The sequence below is a fragment of the Bos javanicus genome, chromosome 28, assembly GCF_032452875.1.
Source record: "Bos javanicus breed banteng chromosome 28, ARS-OSU_banteng_1.0, whole genome shotgun sequence".
Classification (NCBI taxonomy): domain Eukaryota; kingdom Metazoa; phylum Chordata; class Mammalia; order Artiodactyla; family Bovidae; genus Bos; species Bos javanicus.
The window spans coordinates 10168439-10193084 of record NC_083895.1 but is presented as its reverse complement, the minus strand read 5'-3'; the positions used below and the strand labels follow the sequence as shown (position 1 = coordinate 10193084).

The following is a 24646-nucleotide window of genomic DNA, read 5'->3' as shown; positions in this document are numbered from 1 at the left end:
CAGACTGACCTTGCTTTGCAGGGGGGGAGTTCACCCGCCAGGCTGAGGTGACCTTTGTGGGGCACCGGGACAAGCTGATCATTAAGCAGCAGTTCAGCGGCTTTGATGAGCACGGACACCTGACCATTGACACGGAGCTGGAGGGCCGCGTGCCGCAGATCGCCTTTGGCTCCTCGGTGCACATCGAACCCTACACGGAGCTCTACCACTACTCACGGCAGGGTGAGCCGCGTCCCGCATCCTTCAACCCAGGGCAGCGCTGCACGTGGGCTCCAGCCTGAGCTCATGCTGTCTCCTGGCCTCCAGAAAGGGAAACGCAGGGGTTACCTTACTCAGATCACCTTCCCTTAATTACAGACATTGAGCATGCTCATTGGAGAGACTTTAGCGCAGAAAAGAAAATAAGCATGACTTACAGACCTAAAACCAGGACACAATTATTAAATTAAGTGTATTTCTTTCAGCCTTTTCCTTATATACAAAATATATCCCAACATATATATACCTCACATATATATATTTATATATCAACATGTATTCTATCCTTATATATGAAAAATCATGTACTTCTCTTTACATATAAAAATATCCCAACATATGTATATTACACATATATTCACATATATATCAACATGTATACTAGCCCAACATAAATAGCTCATCATATGATATAATTTCAGAATAAAATAATTTTATTATATATCTATATGTAGTTTTTAAACTTTTCATTTCAAATTTACAGAAAGTTGAAAATAGCACCATATCCACATACCATTTCCCCAGCTTCACCGATTGTTAACATTTTGCTACATTCTCTTAATTGTTCTCTCCCTTCCTTATATATAAGAGAGAGTAAGTTGTAGATGCTGTGATCCTGCATCTCCTAAATATTTTACAATATTTCACATGTTTTTTCTAATGACAAGAATATTCTCTCATGGTCCCAGTACAATCATCAAAATCAGGAACTTTAACATTGATGCAATACTGTTGTATACTCTACAGTCAAGTATATAGTTTTGATTTAAATTGCAATCATACCGCATTATTGTATGTTCACTTTTCCGGTTAGGTCAAATCATGACTGCTTGATAGTTCCATTAAATAGGCTTTGCAAACACTTTCAATGAATCTATACCATTTTATTGTATGGCTGTCAATTTAAACCATTCTCTTTTCTAAAGCTTACATTATTTCCAATTTTCCTTGTCTCCATGAGTTGCAATGATCATCTTCATCATAAACCTTGACCAAATTTCTGGTTCTTTTCTGACCGAATTCCTAGAAATAGAAGTGATGAGTCAAAGGAAACTCTTTAAAGTCTCTTACTAAATTGCCATCTAGAAAAGTTGTACCAGTTACCATGACTTCGTGGCCTGCTCGGGCTCTCCTGGGGAAAATGAGAGGATGGGTAGGAGGTGGGAGGAGTATCAGGAGGACCCCACCTGCAAGTCAGGCTGTGACCAGATGGTGTTTCTGGCAGTCCAGCACATGGGAACTGGACAAGAGGCAGCTTACACCAATCTTTTATTTATCCTCTGGCTTTTATTACCAACTACAGCAGAGCACACAAATATAAAGAGCCTTTTGTACTTCTTTTTTTTAAAATAGGAAGTCAAGATTTTTCACTGCATGGGCCAAAAGTAAACTAGCTCTCTTCTGAGTAGGGAAGACTGTCTCTCTTCTCTATTGAGATTTGCTCACAGCTCTTCAGTAATTTATAGAAATTGGCTACTGAAACCTATTAGTGTCTCATTTTTATACATCAGAGAACCGTTTAATCTAGAGTTATTTATAGCAGCCACTGTTTATTGAATCCTAAGTGAGATGACCCATAGAAAGCAGTCAGCACTCTGCTTGTCACATGGTCAGTGCTCCATAAATGGTAGTTTGTCTTGTAGAGGATTAGCCTGCTTGATTCCAGACATTCTATATATATTATCTCATCCTTACCCCAGTCCATGTTGTAAAGGAAACAGGGTAAAGAAGTTAGTAACTGGTCTGTGATCATGCTCCTTGTGAATGAAGGTCCAAGTTGTGAATTCTCGAGTATCTCTTTCCAAGCTGGTGCTCTTTCCATCAGGCCTTAGTCCCGGGGTTGACTAAGGAACTTACAGAGAAACACTTGATGAGAAAAAGCAATAAATATTCCTAATGCAAATAACAGCAATAATAGGAAATCTAGGTAGCAGAATGAATCTCAACACTGAAATAAATGGTCTTATTTATCCTGTTCCATCTGACCTCTCATCTGGTCACATTATGAGCAGAGAATACTGCTGATTATTTCATTTATTTATTTTGGGTTTTGCTGGGTCTGCACTTCTGGTCAGGCTTTTCCTCTAGTTTCTTCCAGTGGGGGCTGCTCTCTAGTTGCGGGGGGCAGGCTTCTCATCGCAGTAGCCTGGTCAGGCTTTTCCTCTAGTTTCTTCCAGTGGGGGCTGCTCTCTAGTTGCGGGGGGCAGGCTTCTCATCGCAGTGGCCTGGTCAGGCTTTTCCTCTAGTTTCTGCCAGTGGGGGCTGCTCTCTAGTTGCGGGGGGCAGGCTTCTCATCGCAGTGGCTTCGCTTGTTACGGAACAACGGCTCTACGGTCCCAGGGCTTCGGCAGTTGCAGCTCCTGGGCTCTAGAGCACCGGCTCAATAGTTTTGGTGCAGGGGTTTAGTTGCTCCACAGCATGTGGTATCTTCCCGGACCAGGGATCGAACCCATGTCCCCTGCATTGGCAGGCAGATTCTTTACCACTGAGCTACCAGGGAAGCCCTGCTGATGATTTTCATGTCCTAAGCCTCTTGCATCCTCAAGCTCTCTCCTCTGTCTCCTGCTTCCACCCATGTCCAGTGATCACATCATTCTCCACCCGGGAGTACACGGTGACGGAGCCCGAGCGACATGGCACTGCCCCTTCGCACGCCCACACTTACCGGTGGCGCCAGACCATCACCTTCCGGGAGTGCCTCCACGACGACTCCCGGCCGGCCCTGCCCAGCACCCAGCAGCTCTCTGTGGACAGCGTGTTTGTCCTGTACAACCAGGAGGAGAGGATCCTGCGCTACGCTCTCAGCAACTCCATTGGTCCTGTGAGGGGTAAGAGGTGGCGGCTCGGACTGGGAGTTGTGTGTGTGTGTGTGTGTGTGTCCACCTGTGTGGCCCTCTCTGTGTTTTTGACGTGTTGTTCTTCATCTCTTGTTCTCGGTAAGAAGAAAGTCATGCTAAAATAGCTCCTGACAAAAATAAACATCTTCTCATCTATGATTCTTAGAAAACCTAAGGTAAAGAGTAGACCATTCAAGGGCTGCACCTGCGTGCAGCCGGGCATTTATTTTTATTTCTGTATTTATTTTCTACTCTTTTCCATTATGATTTATTACAGAATATTGAATATAGTTCCCTGTGCTATACAGTAGGGCCTTGTTCTTTATCCATTCTATACCATTCTATATGTAATAGTCTGTATCTGCTAATCCCAAACTCCCCAGTCCTACCCTCCCCTTCTCGCCCACCCCTGCCCCCCACACTTGACAACACAGGTCTGTTGTCTGTGTCTGTGAGCCTGTTTCTGTTTTGTAAATAAGTTCTTTGTGTCATATTTTAGGTCGCACATATAAATGATAACATAGGTATTTGTCTTTCTGACTTCTTCACTTAGTAAGGTAGTCTCTAGGTCCATCCATGTAGCTGCAAAATGACATTATTCCCTTTTCCCTTTTATGGCTGAGTAATATTCTGTTGTATATATGTACCACACCTTTATCCATTCATCTGTCAATGGGCGCTTAGGTTCTTCCCTGTCTTGGCTGCTGTGAACATAGGGACATGTATCTTTTTGTAGTTTTGTCTGGATATATGCCCAGGAGTGGGATTGCTGGATCATATTGCAACTCTGGTTTTTAGCTTTTTGAGGAACCTCCAAACCATTTTCCATAGTAGCTACACAAATTTACATTCCCTCACAGTGCACGAGGGTTCCATTTTCTGCACACCCTTTCCACCATTGTTATGTGTAGACTTTTTAATGATGGCCATTCTGACTGGCGAAAGGTAGTACCCCTTGTAGTTTTTATTTGCATTTACCTGATAGTTAGTGATATTGAGCATCTTTTCATGTGCCTATTTTAAAAAACTCTGACACTCACTGTGAAAGGAATGTGTGCTCAGGGCTTGGGGAAATCCAAATCAAATCTGCTAAAAGTCAGGCCCAGAGCCTACAGCGAGCTCTCTGCCCTGGGACAGCACAATGTGGAGCTGGGGTCTGGTCTGGGCTGCTTCTGGTTGTGGAAGAAGCTGGAGCCAGTGTGATAGCCCAGCCTCAAGGTCGCACGTAGTCCAAGTCTTTAAGCCCTAGAGGTTCCGTATATTTGGTGTCTGGGTGTGGTATTTCTCTATCTCAGTTATTTTTGGTTCTCCCTCCATACTCAGGTCACTTCTCCAGCTGGTCAGATTGGCCCTTGGCTCTCCATACACCAGAAGAGGGCAGGTGTTTCTCTCCCTCCTTTGACTGCTGTAGCTCCAGGCATCAGGGGTTGGCATATTTTTTCTTAGAAGGCCAAACAGCAAATCCTGGAGGCTTTGCTCATCATGCAGTTTCTGTCATGAGTGCAGTTCTACAACTGTAGCACAAAAACAGCCATAGACCACTTTCAAGTAAATGCATGTGGCCGGTTTCCAATAAAACTTTATAAAAATAGACATGAGTCCAAAGGGATGTAGTTTGCTGATCCCACTTCAAGTGAGCAGGAGTCAGCAGGTTTCCTGGTCATCAATCCTGTCCTACTTTCTGGGGGAGGAGGTAACCTGTAAGTGTTTCTGAATCCTCACGTGGTTTCAATGTCTCTGCCTTTGCAGATGGCTCCCCTGATGCCCTTCAGAATCCTTGCTACATTGGCAGTCATGGGTGTGACTCCAATGCGGCCTGTCGCCCTGGCCCAGGGACCCAGTTCACCTGCGAGTGCTCCATCGGCTTCCGAGGAGACGGACGGACCTGCTATGGTACAGCCATTCGCTCTGACATGTGTGGGGAGGCTTGCGGGGGGCAAACAGATACTGTAAAGCAGAGAGCTGGGAGAGGCAAGGAAACACAGGGGAGATAAATACTGATGGGTGTGCCGAGTTGTTTAAGCCCCACACTTGGTGTTTCCCCACGATGGTAAGGGTCCTGGCCCCTTCATCATCTGATCAGATGCCCCGACTCTAAGCAGCAGAGCAGAATTTATAAGGCCATACACCACTTCATCTTGAGAATACACAGGTTTAAAGGAAAGAGAAAGTCAGGGCTGCTTATAACTACACATAATATGACCATATGGAGTAGGAAATGGCAACCCACTCCGTTATGCTTGTCTGGAAAATCCCAGGGACAGAGGAGCCTGGTGGGGCTACGGTCCATGGGGTCACAAAGAGTCTGACGTGACTCAAGTGACTTAACATGTGTCCATAACTGTTAGTAACATTGTTGTGTTAGGTGCTTCACAAACACCGTCTCATCTAATTCAGCAGCTCTGATAGATGTTTTCATTTCTGTCTTTTAAAAATCATTTTTAATTGTGGTAAAGTGCACATAATATAAAATTGATCATTCTAACCATTTTTAAGTGTACGGTTCAGTGGCATTAAGTACTTTCACGTTGTGTGACCATCACCACCGTCCATGTCCAGATCTCTTTTCATTTGCAGAATTGAAACCCTATTGCCATTAAATAATGACTTTCCATAGCCCCTGGCCCCAGCCCCTGGCAACCACCATTCTACTTTCTACAAATTCCAGGACTCTAGGTAACTCATGTAAGTGGAATCATGTACTATTTGTCCTTTTGTGACTGGCTTATTTCACATAGCATCATATCCTCAAGGTTCATACATATTGTAGCCTGTGTCACAATTTCCTTACTTAAAAAAAAAAATTTATTGGACTATGGTTGATTTACAATGTGGTATTAGTTTCAGCTGTACAGCAAAGTGAATATGTTTTACATATATCTACTCCTTTTTAGATTCTTTGCCCTTATAGACCATTACAGAGTATTGAGTAGAGTTCCCTGTGCGAAACAGTAGGCCCTTATTAGTTATCTATTTTATATATAGTAGTGTGTTTGTGTTATCCCAATCTTCCAGTTTGTCCCTTCCCCCTTAACCCCCTTCCCTCCTTTGTAAAACTGAGAAATAGTCCATGATATGCATATATTCATTTTTTTACAAAAACCATTCATTTGTCTGTGGACAGTTGGGTTGCTTTACTTCTTGGGCTCTTGTGAATATTTCTCCTGTGAACATAGGGGTACAAATATCTGTTTAAGACTCTGCTTTCAACTCTTCTGGGGATATACCCAGAAGTAGAATTGCTGGATCACATCAACTCTGTGTTTGACTTTTTTGAAGAACCGTCACGTTGTTTTCCACAGCAGCTGCATCATTTTATATCCCACCACCAGTACACAAGGGCTGCAATTTCTGCACATCCTTGCCAACACTTGTTTTGTTTTTTTGATAGCAGCCACCCTCATGGGTGGGAAGTTTACTCCTGTTTTTACAGATGGGAAACTGGAACCAAGGATATTAGAATGTTGGACCTTGAGTACCTGACTTAAGTGCCTCTATTCCACTGTCTTCATTGTATAATACTTATTACTTAAAATTTCACTTTGAATACTTTCACATAAACAGCTTGATATTTATGTTTGTTACTAAATTTTAATTTGCCACCAAAAGACAGTTAGTTGACTCCTATCTTGATGAAAAATCCACACAGATGCAACTAGTGTAAGAATAGCAAATGCTAGGAATGCCCTGGTGGTCCAGTGGTTAGGACTCTGAGTTCCTACTGCAAGGGGCACAGGTTTGATCCCTGACTGGGGGACTAAGATCCCACAAGCTGAGCCTTATGGCCAAAAACCCACAATGTCGAATGCTTCCTTAACCTGCCACGGTATGCTCACCAACAAATGTAAGGAATGCTAGAGGTAAGCTTCCCTAGTGAAATGGGTAGTGTGCACATGTCTGTTTGGTTAGAATGATGAGCAGCCCCCTTGAATGACTGTAGCCAAAATAATCTGTGTAGCCCAGCAGAATTTGGAGTATGGGAATGATGCCTGTGGTCTGGAATCCACTGAATTGAATCCACTGAATGCCTCCAATTAATGGCAGCTTTAGTGTGCTGATTTAGTGTGAAGGTTAGCTGATCATGCTGCATTTGCTTCAGAGTGAAATTTACGAATGGTGTTCACTGGAACGCCTGAAAGGATGAAGAACAGAAACTAGGCTTACGGGAACAGCTTGTACGATTGTTCAGCCAGCTTGCTGATATCTTTGTCTGTGTGACAGAATTCAGTCTGAGACTTGTTTCCCTTGTAACATACCACTGTGTAGGGGACATAGTTCCTACTCACCTCTGATCTTCAGAGTTTCCCAGTATTTCCCCAGAGAGCCCACCAGTCTTGAATGGCTGAATTGGCTCAGGCCGGTTTAGAGCAGCATGATCCCGTGTGTGTGTGAGCAGAGCCCTGCCAGACAACACATAGAGATGGGGCGACCCCATTTCTCTAGCAGAAGCCTCCAACTCTGTAGTCTTTATGCAGCCCAGCTTCAGCTTCCTAAGCAAATTGAACAGTAATAAAACATGGAGCCATCTTCTCCAACTGCTAAAGCCATACGTGCATGAATGCTTAGTCGCTCTAGACGTGTCCAACTCTTTGAAGCCTTATGGACTGTAGCCCACCAGGCTCCTCTGTCCAAGGGAGTCTCCAGGCAGGAATACTGGAGTGGGTTGCCATGCCCGCCTCGCTGAAGCCATAACCTTGGGCTAATCCTGCTTTGGCTGGCTGCTTCATCTCCCAAGGCACAACCAGCCATGCTTTATGGATTGATGTGTTGCTGTCCTGGAAACCCTTCTTATGTCCTCGCCCACGAAGACATGTTCATGTGTACCTGGTTTTGCCCTATGGTTAGCCCTCAGCGTGGCAGATTTGCCCCATGGAATCTGCACGTGGGTCTGTTCCCAGTCCTGCTACTTTTTGTTCTGAGTCACGAGAATAAGCCTCGTAGTATTAATGCATTGAGACACCAGGCTGTTGGTAGGAAATTGCATTAAGCAGATCACTTCACATATTATTTTGACCTGGAAAGTGCCTCAGAAGAGAAGAATGAGGATGAGCCTTTGTCATTCAGCGTGTGTCGCATTGATATAATGATAGATGACATCCAGAACAAGGATGGGGTTGGTTGGATACTGCAAGGTGACCGTTCAGGGTAATTTGGAGAAGATTTCCAGTTGAATCAGAGCTCTGGTGCCTGGTAGGACGGCTTCCCTGTATTTCTCAGTTGGGAGGCTGTAAGAGAGAGTTTTGGACAATCTCTCATTGAGTAATTTTGAGTGCACTCAAGGCATTTAACAAATCTGTCCTGAGACGAGTCTCCTCCCAGAGCCTGGCATTTATGAGGAGGACACACTGGAGAAACTATTATTTGTTGGAGTTTTTGAAAATATGTGAAAAGTAGCCACTCAGAAAAAAAGTCAAAACGGAAGCAGTGATTACAAGAATAATTCAGGATCTTCCTGTTGGGTTAGGGAATGATTTATTTGAGAGGAAATCTCTTCCTAGAGAAAATGTTGTCCAGATATTGACCAGTAAGAACAGTAATGGACTTCCAGGTGCTTCAGTGGTAAGGAACCCGCCTGCCAATGCAGGAGACAGAAGAGACGCAGCTTCCATTCCTGAGTCAGGAAGATCCCTGGAGTAGGAAATGGCAACCCACTCCAGTTTTCTTGCCTGGAAAATTCCATGGACAGAGGAGCCTGGAGGGCTACAGTCCACAGGGTCACAAAGAGTTGGACACAACTGAGAGCATATGCACACACACATATACACACACAAACAAGAACAATAATCTTCAAGGAAATATTGTGATATTCTATAAGGAACAGTTATCACTAGTTCATTGTTTCTACTGAAGAATGGATTAGAGTCCTAGCTTCCATTTACAGAAGAGGGTTTCAATCAGACATTCAAAGAATTTCCAAACTATAAGGACCGTGAGATATCAGCAGGGAGATTGCTAGGGTTTTGCTGTAAAAAAAAAAAAAAAAAAAGGCATCACCCAGCTTGGCTCTTACGTGTAGACCTTTGTGGAGGTGGGAATGGTGCTGGGGAACCATTCCCTCCCTCATCCCAGGAGCCCCCAGATCCTATTTGCCAGTGGTTCTCCCAGTAGGGCCTGCCAGAGGACATCCTTCCAATCACCTAAGAAGCTTTCTTGAAACATGCAATCTCCCTTTCCATAAACCTCCCAGTGGCAGACTTCCCTGGTGATCCAGTGGATAAGACTCTGCACTCCCAGTGCAGGGAGCCTGAGTTTCATCCCTGGTCAAGGAACTAAGGTGCTCACATACTGCAACTAAAGATCCCACATGCCGCAACTAAGACCCAGCACAGCCAGATAAATAAATACTTTTTAAAAAACCTTCCGGGGGAAATGAAGCTTGGAAAATATCCCCTGGTGATTGTGTTCTGTCCCTGTGATTGAAAACTGCTGCTCTGTGCTCTGGCAGCTCAGTCTCGGCTGTGGAGCCCTGCAGTCTGCACGGGGTGTCCTCTGAGAGCTGCAGTGCAGAGGCAGTGAAGCCAGAATGACTTTTCCTCCCATGTTGCTGAGGCAGCAGCTGGTGGATAGAGCCAGGAAGCCACACTTGCTGAATATCCCTCTACCCCAGCCCAGCTCCAGCTTCTTAAAAGGGGGCTTCGGTGGGGCTTTGTTCTGCAACCTTCCAGCAGTACTTGGACTTGTCCCCTGGGCTGACATCTTGCAGCGCTTTTTTTTTGACTGAAGTATAGTTGACTTACAGTGTTGTGCCAGTCTTTGCTCTACAGTAAAGAACTCAGTTATACACATGTATACTTGGCTTTTTATTTTATTTTATTTTTTTTTTATCAATAATCACTTTATTTTTTTTTTAAATCTTCCAATTTTATTTTATTTTTAAACTTTACATAATTGTATTAGTTTTGCCAAATATCAAAATGAATCTTCTTTTCCATTATGGTTTATCTCACGATATTGAATATAGTTTCCTGTGCTATACAGTAGGGCCTTGGTTTTTATCCGTTCTAAATGTAATAGTTTGCATGTACCAAACCCAGACTCCCGATCCATTCCGCCCACCCTGCCTCTTGGCAACCACAAGTCTGTTCTTTATGTCTATGCGTCAGTTTGTGTTCAGTTGTTGTTGTTCAGTTGTTAAGTCACGTCCAACTCTTTGTAACCCAATGGACTGCAGCACACCGGGTTTCCCTGTCCTTCACCATCTCCCGGAGTTTGCTCAAACCCATGTCCATTGAGTCAGTGGTGCCATCCAACCATCTCATCCTCTGTCGCCCCCTTTTCCTCCTGCCTTCAATCTGTCCCAGCATCAGGGTCTTTTTCAGTGAGTCGGCTCTTCACATCAGGTGGCCAGAGTATTGGAGCGTCAGCTTCAGCATCAGTCCTTCAGTGAATATTCAAGATTGATTTCCTTTAGGATGGACTGGTTTGATCTGTTTTGTGTGTAGGTTCCTTTGTGCCATAGTTTAGATTCCACATGTAAGTGATATGAGATTTTATATCTTAAGCATGTCACAGAAATGTACGTTGCAGTATGGCTTCAAAAAGCTGAATGCCATTTGGTTTGTGTTTTGTCTGAGCGTAGGTCCAACTGTAGGGCTGAAGTGGCAAAAATGCTTGTGTTGTGTGACATTGTCTAATAAGCCAGCAGGACTTTTGCCTCATCAGGAAAGAGACTGGCTAGACAGGCCACTGGAGGTAAACGCACGAGCAAGATTCATGTTATGGAGTTGAGGAGGGGAGGTTGAGAGGGGAGGGGAGTTGTGTGGTCTCAGACCTTATGAAATCTTCCTCACATGCATCTCCAAGAGTTCGAAAAATGCCAGAAGTAACTACACCCTGAGAATGAGGTTGGCACAGAGGGACCTTGTGTGACTGTGTTTATTTCAAATCATCAGTGGGCAGGTAACCAAGGAGATGACACATCAGCTTGATTTTTTTGTCTGGGTCAACCAGCCTTACAGCAGTGGTAACTACAGACTGGCCTCCCAATGCCGTGGCCATCCAAGGTCTGTGTTCCTAGAAATGGAACAGCCTCATGCTGGTGGTATAGGTATTATACTTAATATAGGCACATTTCTTTTATTTTTAATTTTTTTTCTTTTTTTGGCCATACCACATGACATGAGAAATCTTAGTTTTCCAACCAGGGATCAAACCCATGCCCCTGCACTGGAAGCATGAAGTCTTAACCACTGGACCACTAGGCAAGTCCCAATAGGTACATTGCTTGAGCAGGTCAGGCTTGCATCTATTTTCTGTAATCTTCAGAAGGACTTCTCAAGATAAATAGTAGTGTACGTACTTACTAACAGGGAAACTGAGGCAGAGTAGTTTGGCAGCTTCTCCAGGACCACACAAGCTAGTCACCAAAGGAGGCAGGATTTGAACCTAGCTGTGTTCAGCTCCAGTATTCTTGCCTGGAGAATTCCATGGACAGAGGAGCCTGGCGGGCTACAGTCCATGGGGTCACAGAGTCAGACACGAGTGAGCAACTAACACGTGTATATGTATGTGTGTGTTCAGCTTTGAAATGTGTATTTCTTTGTTCCCGTCATACCACTCGATGACCGCAGAATTATCCTATGAGAGAACATCACTTTTAATCTTATGAGTTAATGATTTGCCTTTTAGTGCCTTAAACTCAAGATGGTGGCACATGCGTGATCAGTCATGTCTGACTCTGGTGGAGCCCACCAGACTCCTCTGTCCATGGGATTCTCCAGGCAAAAATACATGCCTTCTTCCAGGGGATCTTCCCCACCCAAGAATCGAACCTGCATCTCTTATGTCTCCTGCATTGAAGGCTGGTTCTTTACCACTGGCACCACCAGAGCATATTTAATTACAGTCTGTAGCTTAGGAACCTTATTCAGAGTTGGGAGACTTGTCTGTACATCTTTCTAATACAGATGTGCCCATCTGATGTTAGTGGTCCCTGGGTCAACAACTAACTCCAGGAGATGGAAGGTGGAAAGGGTTGGGGGGAGGTGGGAGAAGCAAGTTTTATTTATGAGGAGGGCCTTGGGATCACTATCTCCAGTTATGCACAGAAGAAAATATTTAGCGATACTTTTGGAATACTAAAAATGTGTTTTAAAATGGATCCATTTGCAGGCCAAAATACTTTATATTTTATTATGTATAGTGATGTTGGGAGAGGTGTTTTTTTTAAGTCTGCACTTAAAACAAAATTTTGCTTTAGATATCGACGAATGTTCAGAGCAGCCCTCGGTGTGTGGCAATCACGCGATCTGCAATAACCACCCAGGAACCTTCCGCTGTGAGTGTGTGGAGGGCTACCAGTTTTCAGAGGCGGGAACATGTGTGGGTAAGTGCTGTGGGTGACTTTTGTTTATGTTCTTTTACCATATTCTTTTCTATTATAGTTTATCCCAGGATATTGAGTACAGCTCCTTGCATTACCCAGTAGGACCTTGCTGTTTATTCTCTACATAAGAGTTTGGATCTGCTAACCCCAAAGTCCCAATCCTTCCCTTTCCCACCTCCCTTCCCCAGGCAACCACCAGTCTGTTCTTTATGTCTGTGAGTAGATGACTTTTCAAAACGAGTGTTCATAGGATGTATGTCAGTGCCTGTGTGAATGGTATTGCCTCAGTAATTAGCCTGGCTGAGATGGAAGATTCCTGGTTTTGTTGTTGGGGAGGGCCGTTTACAAAGGTGAATCAGTCTCTGCTCCTTTCTTCTGACTACCTGGAGAGTCACAGGTACAAGGCATAAGCAGTATTATTTGTCTGCACTAGTAATACCATTCTCTTCTTATAAAACTCCTTTTAATTCTTTCCATTATTCTTTAAATAGCTACTCAAACAATTAGACATGTTTCTCCTTATAATCAGTGGCCTTGGGATTCATGTGGAGGGAACACCTTTTAGGTATTTGTGTCATTATCTGCCTTTGATTAAATTCTTCTTGGTTTGCATCTAAAACTCATTTGGGGCCTTTCTGTTTGTGGATTTCTGTTTTACAAACCACAAGTACTAGCATAACTTCATAGCCTATCAAAGTTAGAAGTTAAGGGGACTTCCTTGGCGGAAGATTAAGTGGTTAAGATTGCATCTGCCACGGCAGAGGCCCTGGGTTCAATCCCTGACTGGGGAACTAAGATCCCACGTGGTGGTGATGATGGGCCGACTACAAAGAGCCAGATTATTTAAATTTCCCCCCCTTTACCCACTGTTGCACTTTGACCTGTAGTTTCCAAGACTTTCAGGTTCAAAGATTCTTGGATATTTCTAGGTCTGGAGGGCAACATGCTGAAGGGGCATCTGAGCTCAACATTTATTCCGAATTTAAAACATATTTCTCTTTCACTGCATCAAGGAACCATCTCTTTTCCCCTTCCTTGCTGTTTACTAAACCCTAGCAGGCTTTGTGTTTGCTGTGTCTTGAAACTCATATGAGGCCGCCAAGGTCCCAGGGTGAGGTGGTGTCTTGAGGGTGGAGGGAACAGGCCGTTCTCATATTTTGAGTATGACCCAAACATCTGTGTACTGAGATACAGCCAGGTCCCTTTGCACAGAGCTGAGATTTCAGCTCTGCTAAAGTTACCTCTATCTTTTTTTTTCCCATTGAGAACAACAATTTCTTTGAATTTGGCCTTTCTTTCTCTGCTTTTTTCAATGAAGGAGATTCAAAGGTCTATTTTTGTGGCAGTACCATTTACATTACATTTCGGCTCAAACTTGGGTGGCAGATCCTTTAACCCTTGGGTGGTGACATGAACAATGCTGGGACAGACATGTGTGAGGCATGATGTCCTGGGTTTCTGTTTCCAGCTTTTCCTGGCATCCACCCTCATGGAAGGGCTAGAGCAGGGTATAACACAGGTGGTAAGCAAATGTCTACTCCTAGGCTTTTGATTTTGAGGAGGACACTTAACTTCTCTGTCACCTGTAAAATGAGGTGATTAGACTGGACCATGGGCTTCCTGTGTCCCAAGGAGCCCTTAGAGATGCCCAGGATCTGCCAATAGGGACACAAGTAAGCCAAGGACAGAGTATTTCATTTTCCTGTATATGAAATTTCGAGTAACATTTTGTTTGAGTAATGGATCCCATTGCTTAGAAACAAGTATGAAAACCACTTGAAGATCATCGAGTTCAAGTGCTTCTCCCCCTGTCAGTAGCCTCTACGCAATTCCATTTTACTTGGCCTTTTGTCTCTTTTAATTGGCTCCTTTGAGACTTAACCACACAGAGTGATGGCTCACTGGATAAAACCAAGTCTGCCTGAAAGCAAAAAATATACTCTGGCTCATCATTGGATAATTTAGTGGTCAGTTTCACTCTCCCGGCATTCCTTGTTCAAACTGGATCCTGGGAACTGGTGGTCCAGTGGTTAAAAGACTCCCTGCTTCCACTGCAGGGGCACCGTTTCAACCCCTGGTTGGAGGAGTAAGGTACCTCAAGCCTCGCAGCTTGGCTGCCCCCCACATAATAATAAAATAAACAGAAGCATAGATGAAGGTGATGGCTGAGCAGGACCCATCCATCTAGGCTGTGGCAAGGTCCTTCCCTGTTATGACGGGTGGGGCAAAGTGAGGCAGGAGCAAACACAACCTGTGGAGTGATCACTCGCATTCTTTAAATGACAAATATTTAATGGAGGAGGACTGAGACTCCTTTGCTGGTTATTCTGTCTGAATACATTTTTTCTACCTTTGTTTGACCCCAATTCTCCAAGTGTGTCCTTTTCACATTTTGTGAGCTGAAGGAACTGGTCAAGAGAGGACCCTGGAGGAAAGAAGAACGTTAAAAACGATGGGAAGTGAGACGACGAGAGGGGTTCAAGGAAACAGAGTGTGGCTTTGGGTTGGTTCCGTGTAATCTGGTTTTCTGTTTTCCAGACAGAAATTTGGACCACTTTAGCAATTTAAAATCTAGTAACCCTCTAGCCCATAGGAGTTCCTTCAGTGATCCCTGTTCCAATCCATGGGAGTTAGTTAACATTTCAACTTCAGGAGTTTAAGCTGCTAAGTCCACAGGCTGGGCCTTCATCCACCAATACGGTACTTTGCCAACCTCTCATGGACCCAGCGGAGAAGGCAATGGCACCCCACTCCAGTACTCTTGCCTGGAAAATCCCATGGACGGAGGAGCCTGGTAGGCTGCAGTCCATGGGGTCGCTGAGGGTCAGACACGACTGAGTGACTTGACTTTCACTTTTCCCTTTCATGCATTGGAGAAGGAAATGGCAACCCACTCCAGTGTTCTTGCCTGGAGAATCCCAGGGATGGGGGAGCCTGGTGGGCTGCCGTCTATGGGGTCGCACAGAGTCGGACACGACTGAAGTGACTTAGCAGCAGCAGCAGCATGGACCCAGACCTTTGAAGAGCATCCTCTTCTTTACCTGTCCTCTGGCAGTGTTAAGAACTCTCTCTCCTGAAGCCCTTGAGGCAGGATAAACTGGAATTAATCTTGGAAAGACTCATTGAGGAAAAAGATGAGGAGTTCTCTTGTATCCAGTATAATCTAAACACTGAGGGCCTCCTTGGAGGGAAGGAAAGGTTCTATTATGACATTGTGAGGGCCACGACTCTGACCTGGGCCTTAGAACTATAAAACCAGAAGTTAAAGTACCTTATGAACCCCAGAGTATCTGAACCAGCCATCGGAAATCACCTCCTAGACCTCAGCCCTTGACTTTTTTTAGGCTTAAATTATTGTTATTATGGATAATTTCAAACATATACAGAAGTAGAGAGAAAAACATAGTGAACCCTGCTGTACCTATTATTCAATTTCCATTTTATAAAGCATTTTGTTCAGTTCAGTCACTCAGTCGTGTCTGACTCTGCGACCCCATGAATTGCAGCACGCCAGGCCTCCCTGTCCATCACCACCTTCCGGAGTTCACTCAAACTCACGTCCATCAAGTCAGTGATGCCATCCAGCCATCTCATCCTCTGTCGTTCCCTTCTCGTCCTGCCCCCAATCCCTCCCAGCATCAGAGTCTTTTCCAGTAAGTCAATACTTTGCATGAGGTGGCCAAAGTACTGGAGTTTCAGCTTTAGCATCAGTCCTTCCAAAGAAATCCCAGAACTGATCTCCTTTAGAATGGACTGGTAGGATCTCCTTGCAGTCCAAGGGACTCTCAAGAGTCTTCTCCAACACCACAGTTCAAAAGCATCAATTCTTCGGTGCTCAGCTTTCTTCACAGGCCAACTCTCACATCCATACATGACCACAGGAAAAACCATAGCCTTGACTAGACGGACCTTTGTTGGCAAAGTAATGTCTCTGCTTTTGAATATGCTATCTAGGTTGGTCATAACTTTTTTTCCAAGGAGTAAGCATCTTTTAATTTCATGGCTGTAATCACCATCTGCAGTGATTTTGGAGCCCCCCAAAATAAAGTCTGACACTGTTTCCACTGTTTCCCCATCTATTTCCCATGAAGTGATGGGACCAGATGCCATGATCTTAGTTTTCTGAATGTTGAGTTTTAAGCCAACTTTTTCACTCTCCTCTTTCACTTTCATCAAGAGGCTTTTTAGTTCCTCTTCACTTTCTGCCATAAGGGTGGTGTCATCTGCATTTCTGAGGTTATTGATATTTCTCCCGGCAATCTTGATTCCAGCTTGTGCTTCTTCCAGCCCATCGTTTCTCATGATGTATTCTGCATAGAAGTTAAATAAGCAGGGTGACAATATACAGCCTTGACGTACTCCTTTTCCTATTTGGAACCAGTCTGTTGTTCCATGTCCAGTTCTAACTGTTGCTTCCTGACCTGCATACAGGTTTCTCAAGAGGCAGGTCAGGTGGTCTGGTATTCCCATCTCTTTCAGAATTTTCCAGTTTATTGTGATCCACACAGTCAAAGGCTTTGGCATAGTCAATAAAGCAGAAATAGATGTTTTTCTGGAACTCTGTTGCTTTTTTGATGATCCAGCGGATGTTGGCAATTTGATCTCTGGTTCCTCTGCCTTTTCTAAAACCAGCTTGAACATCTGGAAGTTCACGGTTCACATATTGCTGAAGCCTGGCTTGGAGAATTTTGAGCATTACTTTACTAGCGTGTGTGATGAGTGCAATTGTGCGGTAGTTTGAGCATTCTTTGGCATTGCCTTTCTTTGGGACTGGAATGAAAACTGACCTTTTCCAGTCCTGTGGCCACTGCTGAGTTTTCCAAATTTGCTGGCATATTGAGTGCAGCACTTTCACAGCATCATCTTTCAGGATTTGGAATAGCTCAACTGGAATTCCATCACCTCCACTAGCTTTGTTCGTAGTGATGCTTTCTAAGGCCCACTTGACTTCACATTCCAGGATGTCTGGCTCTAGGTGAGTGATCATACCATCGCGATTATCTTGGTCGTGAAGATCTTTTCCATCCTTATTACTACTACTGCTACTGCTGGGGAGGCTGGTAGTATTTTGCTGGTATATTTCAGTCTTTAAAGAAAACCCCCAATATCCTGTCATCTAACTAGAGTTACTAGTTTTTTATGCACATTATATGCATAATATATATCTGACATATAAGGGCAATTTTTTTAATACAAATACAAAGCTGTTACCATACCTAACAAAATGAACAATTTCTTAACATGATTGAATACCCAGTCCATATTCAAGTTTCCTTGATTATTTCAAGCATTTTTTATTGAGTTAGTTCATCTCAACCCTTGACTGTCATCTTGAGGCAAGAGTACAAGCTGGAGTCTGATTGTCTAGCCTCTGTGTCACATGCCTGCTTCCTGAGTCCTCATCCTAGGAGTCTTGTTATCAGGACCCTTTAGAAAATAATAAACCCATCTCCTGGACCTGTCTGTGCTTGAAAAGCTGGAAGTCATTCCTGTTCTACAGAGGAAGAAAGTGCAACTCTGGAAAGTTAGTAGGATTTATCCAAAGTCACATAGTGGACTCATATGCACCTGGTTGAAACCCAGGGCTCCCCTCCCCAGAGCCCTGCAGTCATTCCACTCTCCCTGTCTCACTTCCTGGGAGTTGATTTCTCCTTCCTTGGTGGGAAGTTGGGTGACTTTGACTTTGGCATTCATAATAAATATTCCTCCCACCTAGTGAGCCAAGGGCTTCCCAGGTGGCTCAGTGGTGAAGAACCCGCCTGCCAATGCAGGAGACGTAAGAGACACAGGTTCGATCCCTGGGTCAGGAAGACCCCCTGGAGGAGGTCATGGCTACCCACTCCAATATTCTTGCCTGGAGAATCCCATGGACAGAGGAGCCTGGTGGGCTACAGTCCACAGGGTCACAAAGAGTTGGGCGTGACTGAAGTGACTTCAGGCACGCACAGTGAACCAAAGTCAAAAATACTGTGTGGCAGTCTCAGACCCTCAGGCCCAAACGCTCCACCAACAGTTACACAGGAAGCGTGTCTGCCTGCAGCGGTCCACCTCCACATCCGGATGAAGTGGGAATCGGGTTCCGGTCACTGGGTGTGGAGAGTGCCTGAGACAGAGCCCTGGGTTGAAGTTGAGGTCGGAAGCCAGGCTGTATGACCCACTGTGGGGTCAGCCTGTGCACGCTTAGCAGAGGTGGGATCAGGGGAGGAAACAAAGGAGAGCAGGGACAGCACCCCGCTGTGAGCGGGGATGAGCCTGAAGGGATGTCCGGGAGGCTGGGCCCCAGGCACAGTCTCCAGCTCATTGGACTACACTGCTTGGAAGGCCTGGGGACTGCTTAGGGGACTCACCTAAACACTGTGTGTTAACTTTCTGTCTGAAGCTGCCGTGGGCCTGCGCCCCGTCAACCACTGCGAGACTGGCCTTCACGACTGTGACATCCCCCAGCGGGCCCGGTGCATCTACATGGGTGGCTCCTCCTACACCTGCTCCTGCCTCCCAGGCTTCTCTGGGGATGGCCGAGCCTGCCAAGGTGCGTGGTTGCTCTGACTTTCCTTTCTGTGAGACCTGAAACAATTCCCCAGGTGATGCTTATCATATGCTAGTTACTCACCCACCTCTGAATCCAAGAGAATTATTCTCTCTAGGAAACAGCAACCCACTCCAGTATTCTTGCCTGGGAAATCCCATGGCCAGAGGACCCTGGCAGGCTACAGTCCATGGGGTCACAAACACAACTTAGCAACTAAACAACAACAAAATCTGTCAACTCTATTGAGTAAACAGGCTGAATTTTGTGTCTCTGGTAGTTTGAATTATGCGTTTTATTTGGGGAGCTGTGTCTTGTTGGAGAAGACACCCGTTCTCCCTGTACTATTTGTTCCATGTCACTTGCTTGTTCAGGCATAATTAAACGCCTGCTGTCTGCTAGGGACTAAGGAGATTGTTTGTCTTTCATGAAAAAACTAACAATGCTTACACACATGTAACTTAAAGTCCAGCCTTTTATTCACTAAGATATATACAGTTGTTCCGGAGAAGGCAATGGCACCCCACTCGAGTACTCTTGCCTGGAAAATCCCATGGATGGAGGAGCCTGGAAGGGTCAGACACGACTGAGCGACTTCACTTTCACTTTTCACTTTCATGCATTGGAGAAGAAAATGGCAACCCACTCCAGTGTTCTTGCCTGGAGAATCCCAGGGACGGGGGAGCCTGGTGGGCTGCTGTCTAAGGGTGACTTAGCAGCAGCAGCAGCAGCAGCAGCATACAGTTGTTCATCTGGCCTCCTCTAATTTTGTGCTTCCCCAAAAATTAAGTCCCCTTTTTGACTGCAGAGGCAGAGAATAAATGACTCATAAAATTCTCTCAGATCTCAGATCAGCCGATCGCTGGTGGCCAGCATGCTGTTCAAGATAGTTTGAAATAAGATAACTCTGAACAAAGTTTCCTGGTCCCTTGGTTTGCAAAATTACTTAACATTATGCCCTAGAGTATTTCTGGAAAGTCCAAGCCTTTCTAAGAGATCATGATTTCTGAAATACTTTTTCTTTGTTACTGAGAATATGAATTTTCTCTGGTCTCTGAGATTTTTCTGTCAATCAGTTAATCATCTGTCTCTCAACTCTTAGACATTTTTGAAGCTCTCATTTATAAGAAGGAAATAATGAATAAAAATCCTTTCTTTTTTTTTCCTTTTGTATGCTTGATTTTTCATGAAAACATCAAAGTGAAATGCATTTGTAAATGCACTAGATAGAAATCGATGAATCAGTGTTTTTATAATTAATGTTTAGTGAGTTCTTAAATCGTGGTTCCCAGATCAGAAATTGGGTCCCTAAAAATGGAGAGCGAGTGGCTTATATTATTGTGTAAACTAGGAATTCTGGAAGAAATCTCACTCTCCTTGGGCTTGGTGGCTGTCTTGCAGATGTGGATGAATGCCAGCCAAGCCGATGCCACCCCGATGCTTTCTGCTACAACACGCCAGGGTCCTTCACGTGCCGCTGCAAATCTGGTTACCAAGGAGACGGCTTCCATTGTGTGCCTGGAGGTGAGGTGTTGGGGTGTTTGGAGTAGATAGGTCTTTGCTGTCTGTATCCATGAGTATATAGCTCTGGGAGAGAAGACAAGGTGGGTATGTGGGAGGCTCGTGGAGAGCTGAGGTGGGTGATCAGAGCACAGCTGTGGTATTGAGCAGTACAGTTGTGTACTGCACAGTTCCAGGGGTACCACACCTAGATCAGAGGAGTAAGAACGGATCTGTATTATTCAGGGTTCTCCAGAGAAGTAGATCTAATGAACGTGTGTGTGAGTGTGTGTAGAGAAAGAGAGAGAGAGAAATGTATTTATTTACATATAAAGAGACTTATTAGAAGGAATTGACCTACACACAGTTATAGAGGTCCGTTAGTTGCAAGGACTGTAGTCAGCAGGCTGGAGACCCAGGAATAGCCAGTGTTTCTGTTCAAGTCCAAGGCAACAAAAAACTCATGCTCCATTCATAGGTCATCAAGAAGGGAGAATTCTTTTTTACTTGAGGAAGGGTCCACATTTGTGTTCAATTCTGGCCTTCAACTGATTGGATGAGGCCCACCCACGTAAGGGAGGGCTATCTGCTTTACCTACTTTATGGAGTGAAAGGTTAGTCTCAGGCAAAAACACCCTCACAGAAACCACCCAGAATAATGTTTGACCAAATATCTGGGCATTCTGTGGCCCAATCGAGTTGACACCTAGAATTAACCATTGCAGGTTCTGAAGAATCACGGGGAGCAGAGCTGGGGTGGGGGTGAGGAAGGTGAAGGCCCACCAGTTATGGGAACAGGCAGACTGAGGACTCTTCAGAATTGTCTGTATTACCTGTTATACCTGGACTGTGGAGCTTCTAAAGTTGCCTACTGACCTGAGACTTCTGTGATAATCTCGTTAGACCATAGGACAATGATGGCCGTAGTTCTGTACCTGGAATGATCCTGGATCTCAGCAAACACTTTTGAATGAATACGTATCATTGGCTGCCTTTTGTATGGCGCCTACTGTGTGCTGGGTACTTTATCTCCCGTTTCATGTAATGTTCCTCATCATCTCTTTAAAGCAAGTAGTGTTACTATTTCTATTTATATAAAGGACGCTAAAACATAAAGAAATAAAAGCACAGTCAAGATCCCAGAGGTCGTAAGTGCCAGAACTAAGACTCTAAGACTAAACTCTGCCCAATGGACTCTAACCTGAATTCACTTCCCCAAATCACGTGGTAACCTGTCATGAGATTAAGGATGCATTTGACACCTCTAACTGGAGTTAACCAGTTGTGCTGGTATTTACTTTAATTGTTGCTACTGTTGTTGGTCAAGTATATTTATCAATGTTTCAATAAGAAATACATGGAACTTCCCACATAACCACTTTTTTGAGTGATTAAGAACTGTTTCAATGTCTGTCTCCTCCACTAGCCTTGAGTGCTTTGAGCATAGGTACCTGTGCATTTTATTTTCCTGTTTCCAGTGTCCAGCAGAATTACGTGGTCCATGGTAGGGCTCGTGGTTCTTTATAGTTATCAAGGAAATAAGTGACTACATTAGTTTCCATTCCTACTGTGGTATATACAAGTATTTATTTATTCATACTCTCAGCAGGACTGGTGTGACTGGTTTTTAGAATAGTTGAGGATCTAAAATGAGAAAAATATTAAATTAAGTTTAAATTTTGATGCATAATACTACATATTGCTGGTCTAAATTGTTTTCTTCTGGTTAGGACAGAGGTCCGTAAACTATGACTCGCAGGTCAAATCTGGCCCACTGCCTGTGTTTTGAAAATAAAGTTTTATTGGAACACGCAGGCTCTTTAGTTTAGGAATAGTGTACAACTGCTTTCATTCCATAAAGGCAGAGGTCAGTAGTTGCGGCAGAGCCTTCAAGGCCTGCAAAACCTGAAATATTTCCTACGTGGCCCTTGACAGAAAAAATTTACCAACCCCCAGCCTAGATGAACCCAGGCAGCATCAACCTTTTGTGCCTGAAATTAATTAAGACATTCCAGCAACTATTAAAAATGACTAAGTCACTATTTCCTTAGGCTTCCTTCACATCTTTCCAGTTCAAAAGGAAGCAGATGTTTCATTTTTTTTATTTTTGCTTTTTTGACCCAACTCCTTGCCCCCTTGGCTCTGTTGACTACACAGAAACAAACCCAGACCTGTAGCCTGGGATACAAGAGCGGATAAAACCAATCAGGGTTCTTTGCTAGGATTGTTTCAGTATTTAATCCTGTTTTCTCAAGAAATTCATCATCTATTTATATGCTCGAGAGAGAATGTACTTTAGAAATATACATGTCTCCATCAAGTATTGTTTCTAAGAGAAAAGAAATCTAAGAGACTACCAACAGGAGAGGTGGACAAATGAGTTTGGGTACAATTCATACCATGAAGTAACATATAGCAGTAGTTGAAATGAGTGTACTAAAGGGAATTCCTAGTGGTCCGGGGGTTAGGACTGTGCACTTTGACTGCTGTGGACCTGGGTTCAGTCCCTGCTCAGGGAACTAGGATCCCGCAAGCCATACAGTGTGGCCCCCAAAATTAATTAATTAAATGAATGAAGTAGAGTTAATGAATAAATCTCAACAGTCTATTGGGCAAAAAATGTAGTCATAGAAAGCTCTCACTTTTCGAGATGGCCCACACTCTGTGTCTCTCTCTCTTGATAAATTTACTTCTTATCTATTAAAAAAATAGTCGCAAAAGAATATAGGCAGTGTGCTTACATTTATATAAAATATGTCTATATGAAAAGAAACCTGCATATGTATATACATATGCCATAAAATGATAAACTGCACACATGAGAATGAGAAGCCAAAACCTCAGGATAAAGGTTACCTTCTATGATAGGAGAGGAAACTGGGGTTAGGGAGCCTTGCTGCATTTGTATTTCTAATGGATTTCCAGTTGGAATAGGAACACTGAGGTTTTCATCATGTTTTTTAAAATTTTATAAGACTACCTAATGAAATATTGACAAATGAATACCTAATGAAATATTGACAAAAAAATTAAGTATAGTATCATTCAAACTCCTATTGCCAAATGTAATGAAGTGTAGGGATTAGACATTTAGCATTTTTTGATACCTACTCTATACAGAGGGGATTGATTTTTAAATAAAAAACTAGCTTTAGAGGTTAGTCAGTTAAGGTCATGGCTATTGCAGTATCAACCAACGATAAGCAAAACAGAAAAAAATGATGACTTGTTCTCTGCTGCCCTTCTGCACGCTTTGCCCAAAATGCGTGTGTGGATTGTGAAATCAGCTTAGTGGGTTGTTATTACCATTTTCATTTGAACGGAATGGAATGAAATAGAAACCAATAATCAAGAAGATAGAGTATGCAGAGTATGTGCAGTAGGAATAAGTCTTGTCTCATGAAATGATAGTTGTATATCCTTGTCCAGTGCATGACTGAGTTGTATGCACATGTGTTTATGTGTAAATGTGTGTGTGTGTATGTGTGTATGTCCTGAATTGCAGAGTGGAATGCATTTCTATGGATCATGGTCAGGAAGTTTGAAAACTGCCATATTAGTTATCTATGTCTCTGAAACAAATTATTCCCCAGAGTTAGCAGCTTAAAATAGTGAATGTATATTACCTCACAGTTTCTGTGGGTCAAGGATTTAGGAGCATAGCTTGTTTTTCTATCTGTAGTTCCCTCTGCCATCCCTTTCTTATCCTTCATCTATTGAAGGACCTCCTGCCATTCTCTTTGTCCTCAGTTTGAGAAAAGTCACCCCAGACTCCCTGCTGTTCTCCAGATTAGTATATCCTCAAGCAAATAAAGAGACGAGTAAAGAGAGGAAAGAATAAGAAGGAGAATCTTGCCTCAGCTGTCATTTTATCAACCAGCAGCGAGGACGGGATATGTGTCTTTACCATCCCACCCCTACCCCACCCATAGTGGGACCCTCCCCATGCGGGCCTGGAGGGGCCGCTGTGGGCCAGGCTGAGAAGCCATTCCCAGGAACACAGTGATATCATAAGCACAGCCTCCGTAAACACACTTGAAGTTCTGTTTCCTGAGGCACCATTGAGGTCTCCCCCCACTGTTACGTAAGTTCAAGATATAGCACTTCACAGTTCCACTGGAAATTCTAGATCACTGGAGATTTCATGTATTGGCTCACACAGTCCTGTCAGCCACAGAAAAGAGAGGTACCCCCATTCCC

The 24646-nt window shown here is 43.9% G+C and overlaps 1 protein-coding gene across 2 annotated transcripts in view; it reads left to right on the top strand.

The window, feature by feature from the left end:
- Positions 1-24646, top strand: part of NID1 (nidogen 1) — a 96448-nt gene that overhangs the window by 46996 nt on the left and 24806 nt on the right. For both annotated transcript variants that reach the window (XM_061404906.1, XM_061404907.1), the window contains exons 7-12: positions 22-222; positions 2841-3086; positions 4845-4988; positions 12295-12420; positions 18800-18949; positions 20348-20470. In XM_061404906.1, the coding sequence (XP_061260890.1) occupies positions 22-222; positions 2841-3086; positions 4845-4988; positions 12295-12420; positions 18800-18949; positions 20348-20470 (990 nt within the window). The remainder of the gene's footprint in view (positions 1-21; positions 223-2840; positions 3087-4844; positions 4989-12294; positions 12421-18799; positions 18950-20347; positions 20471-24646) is intronic.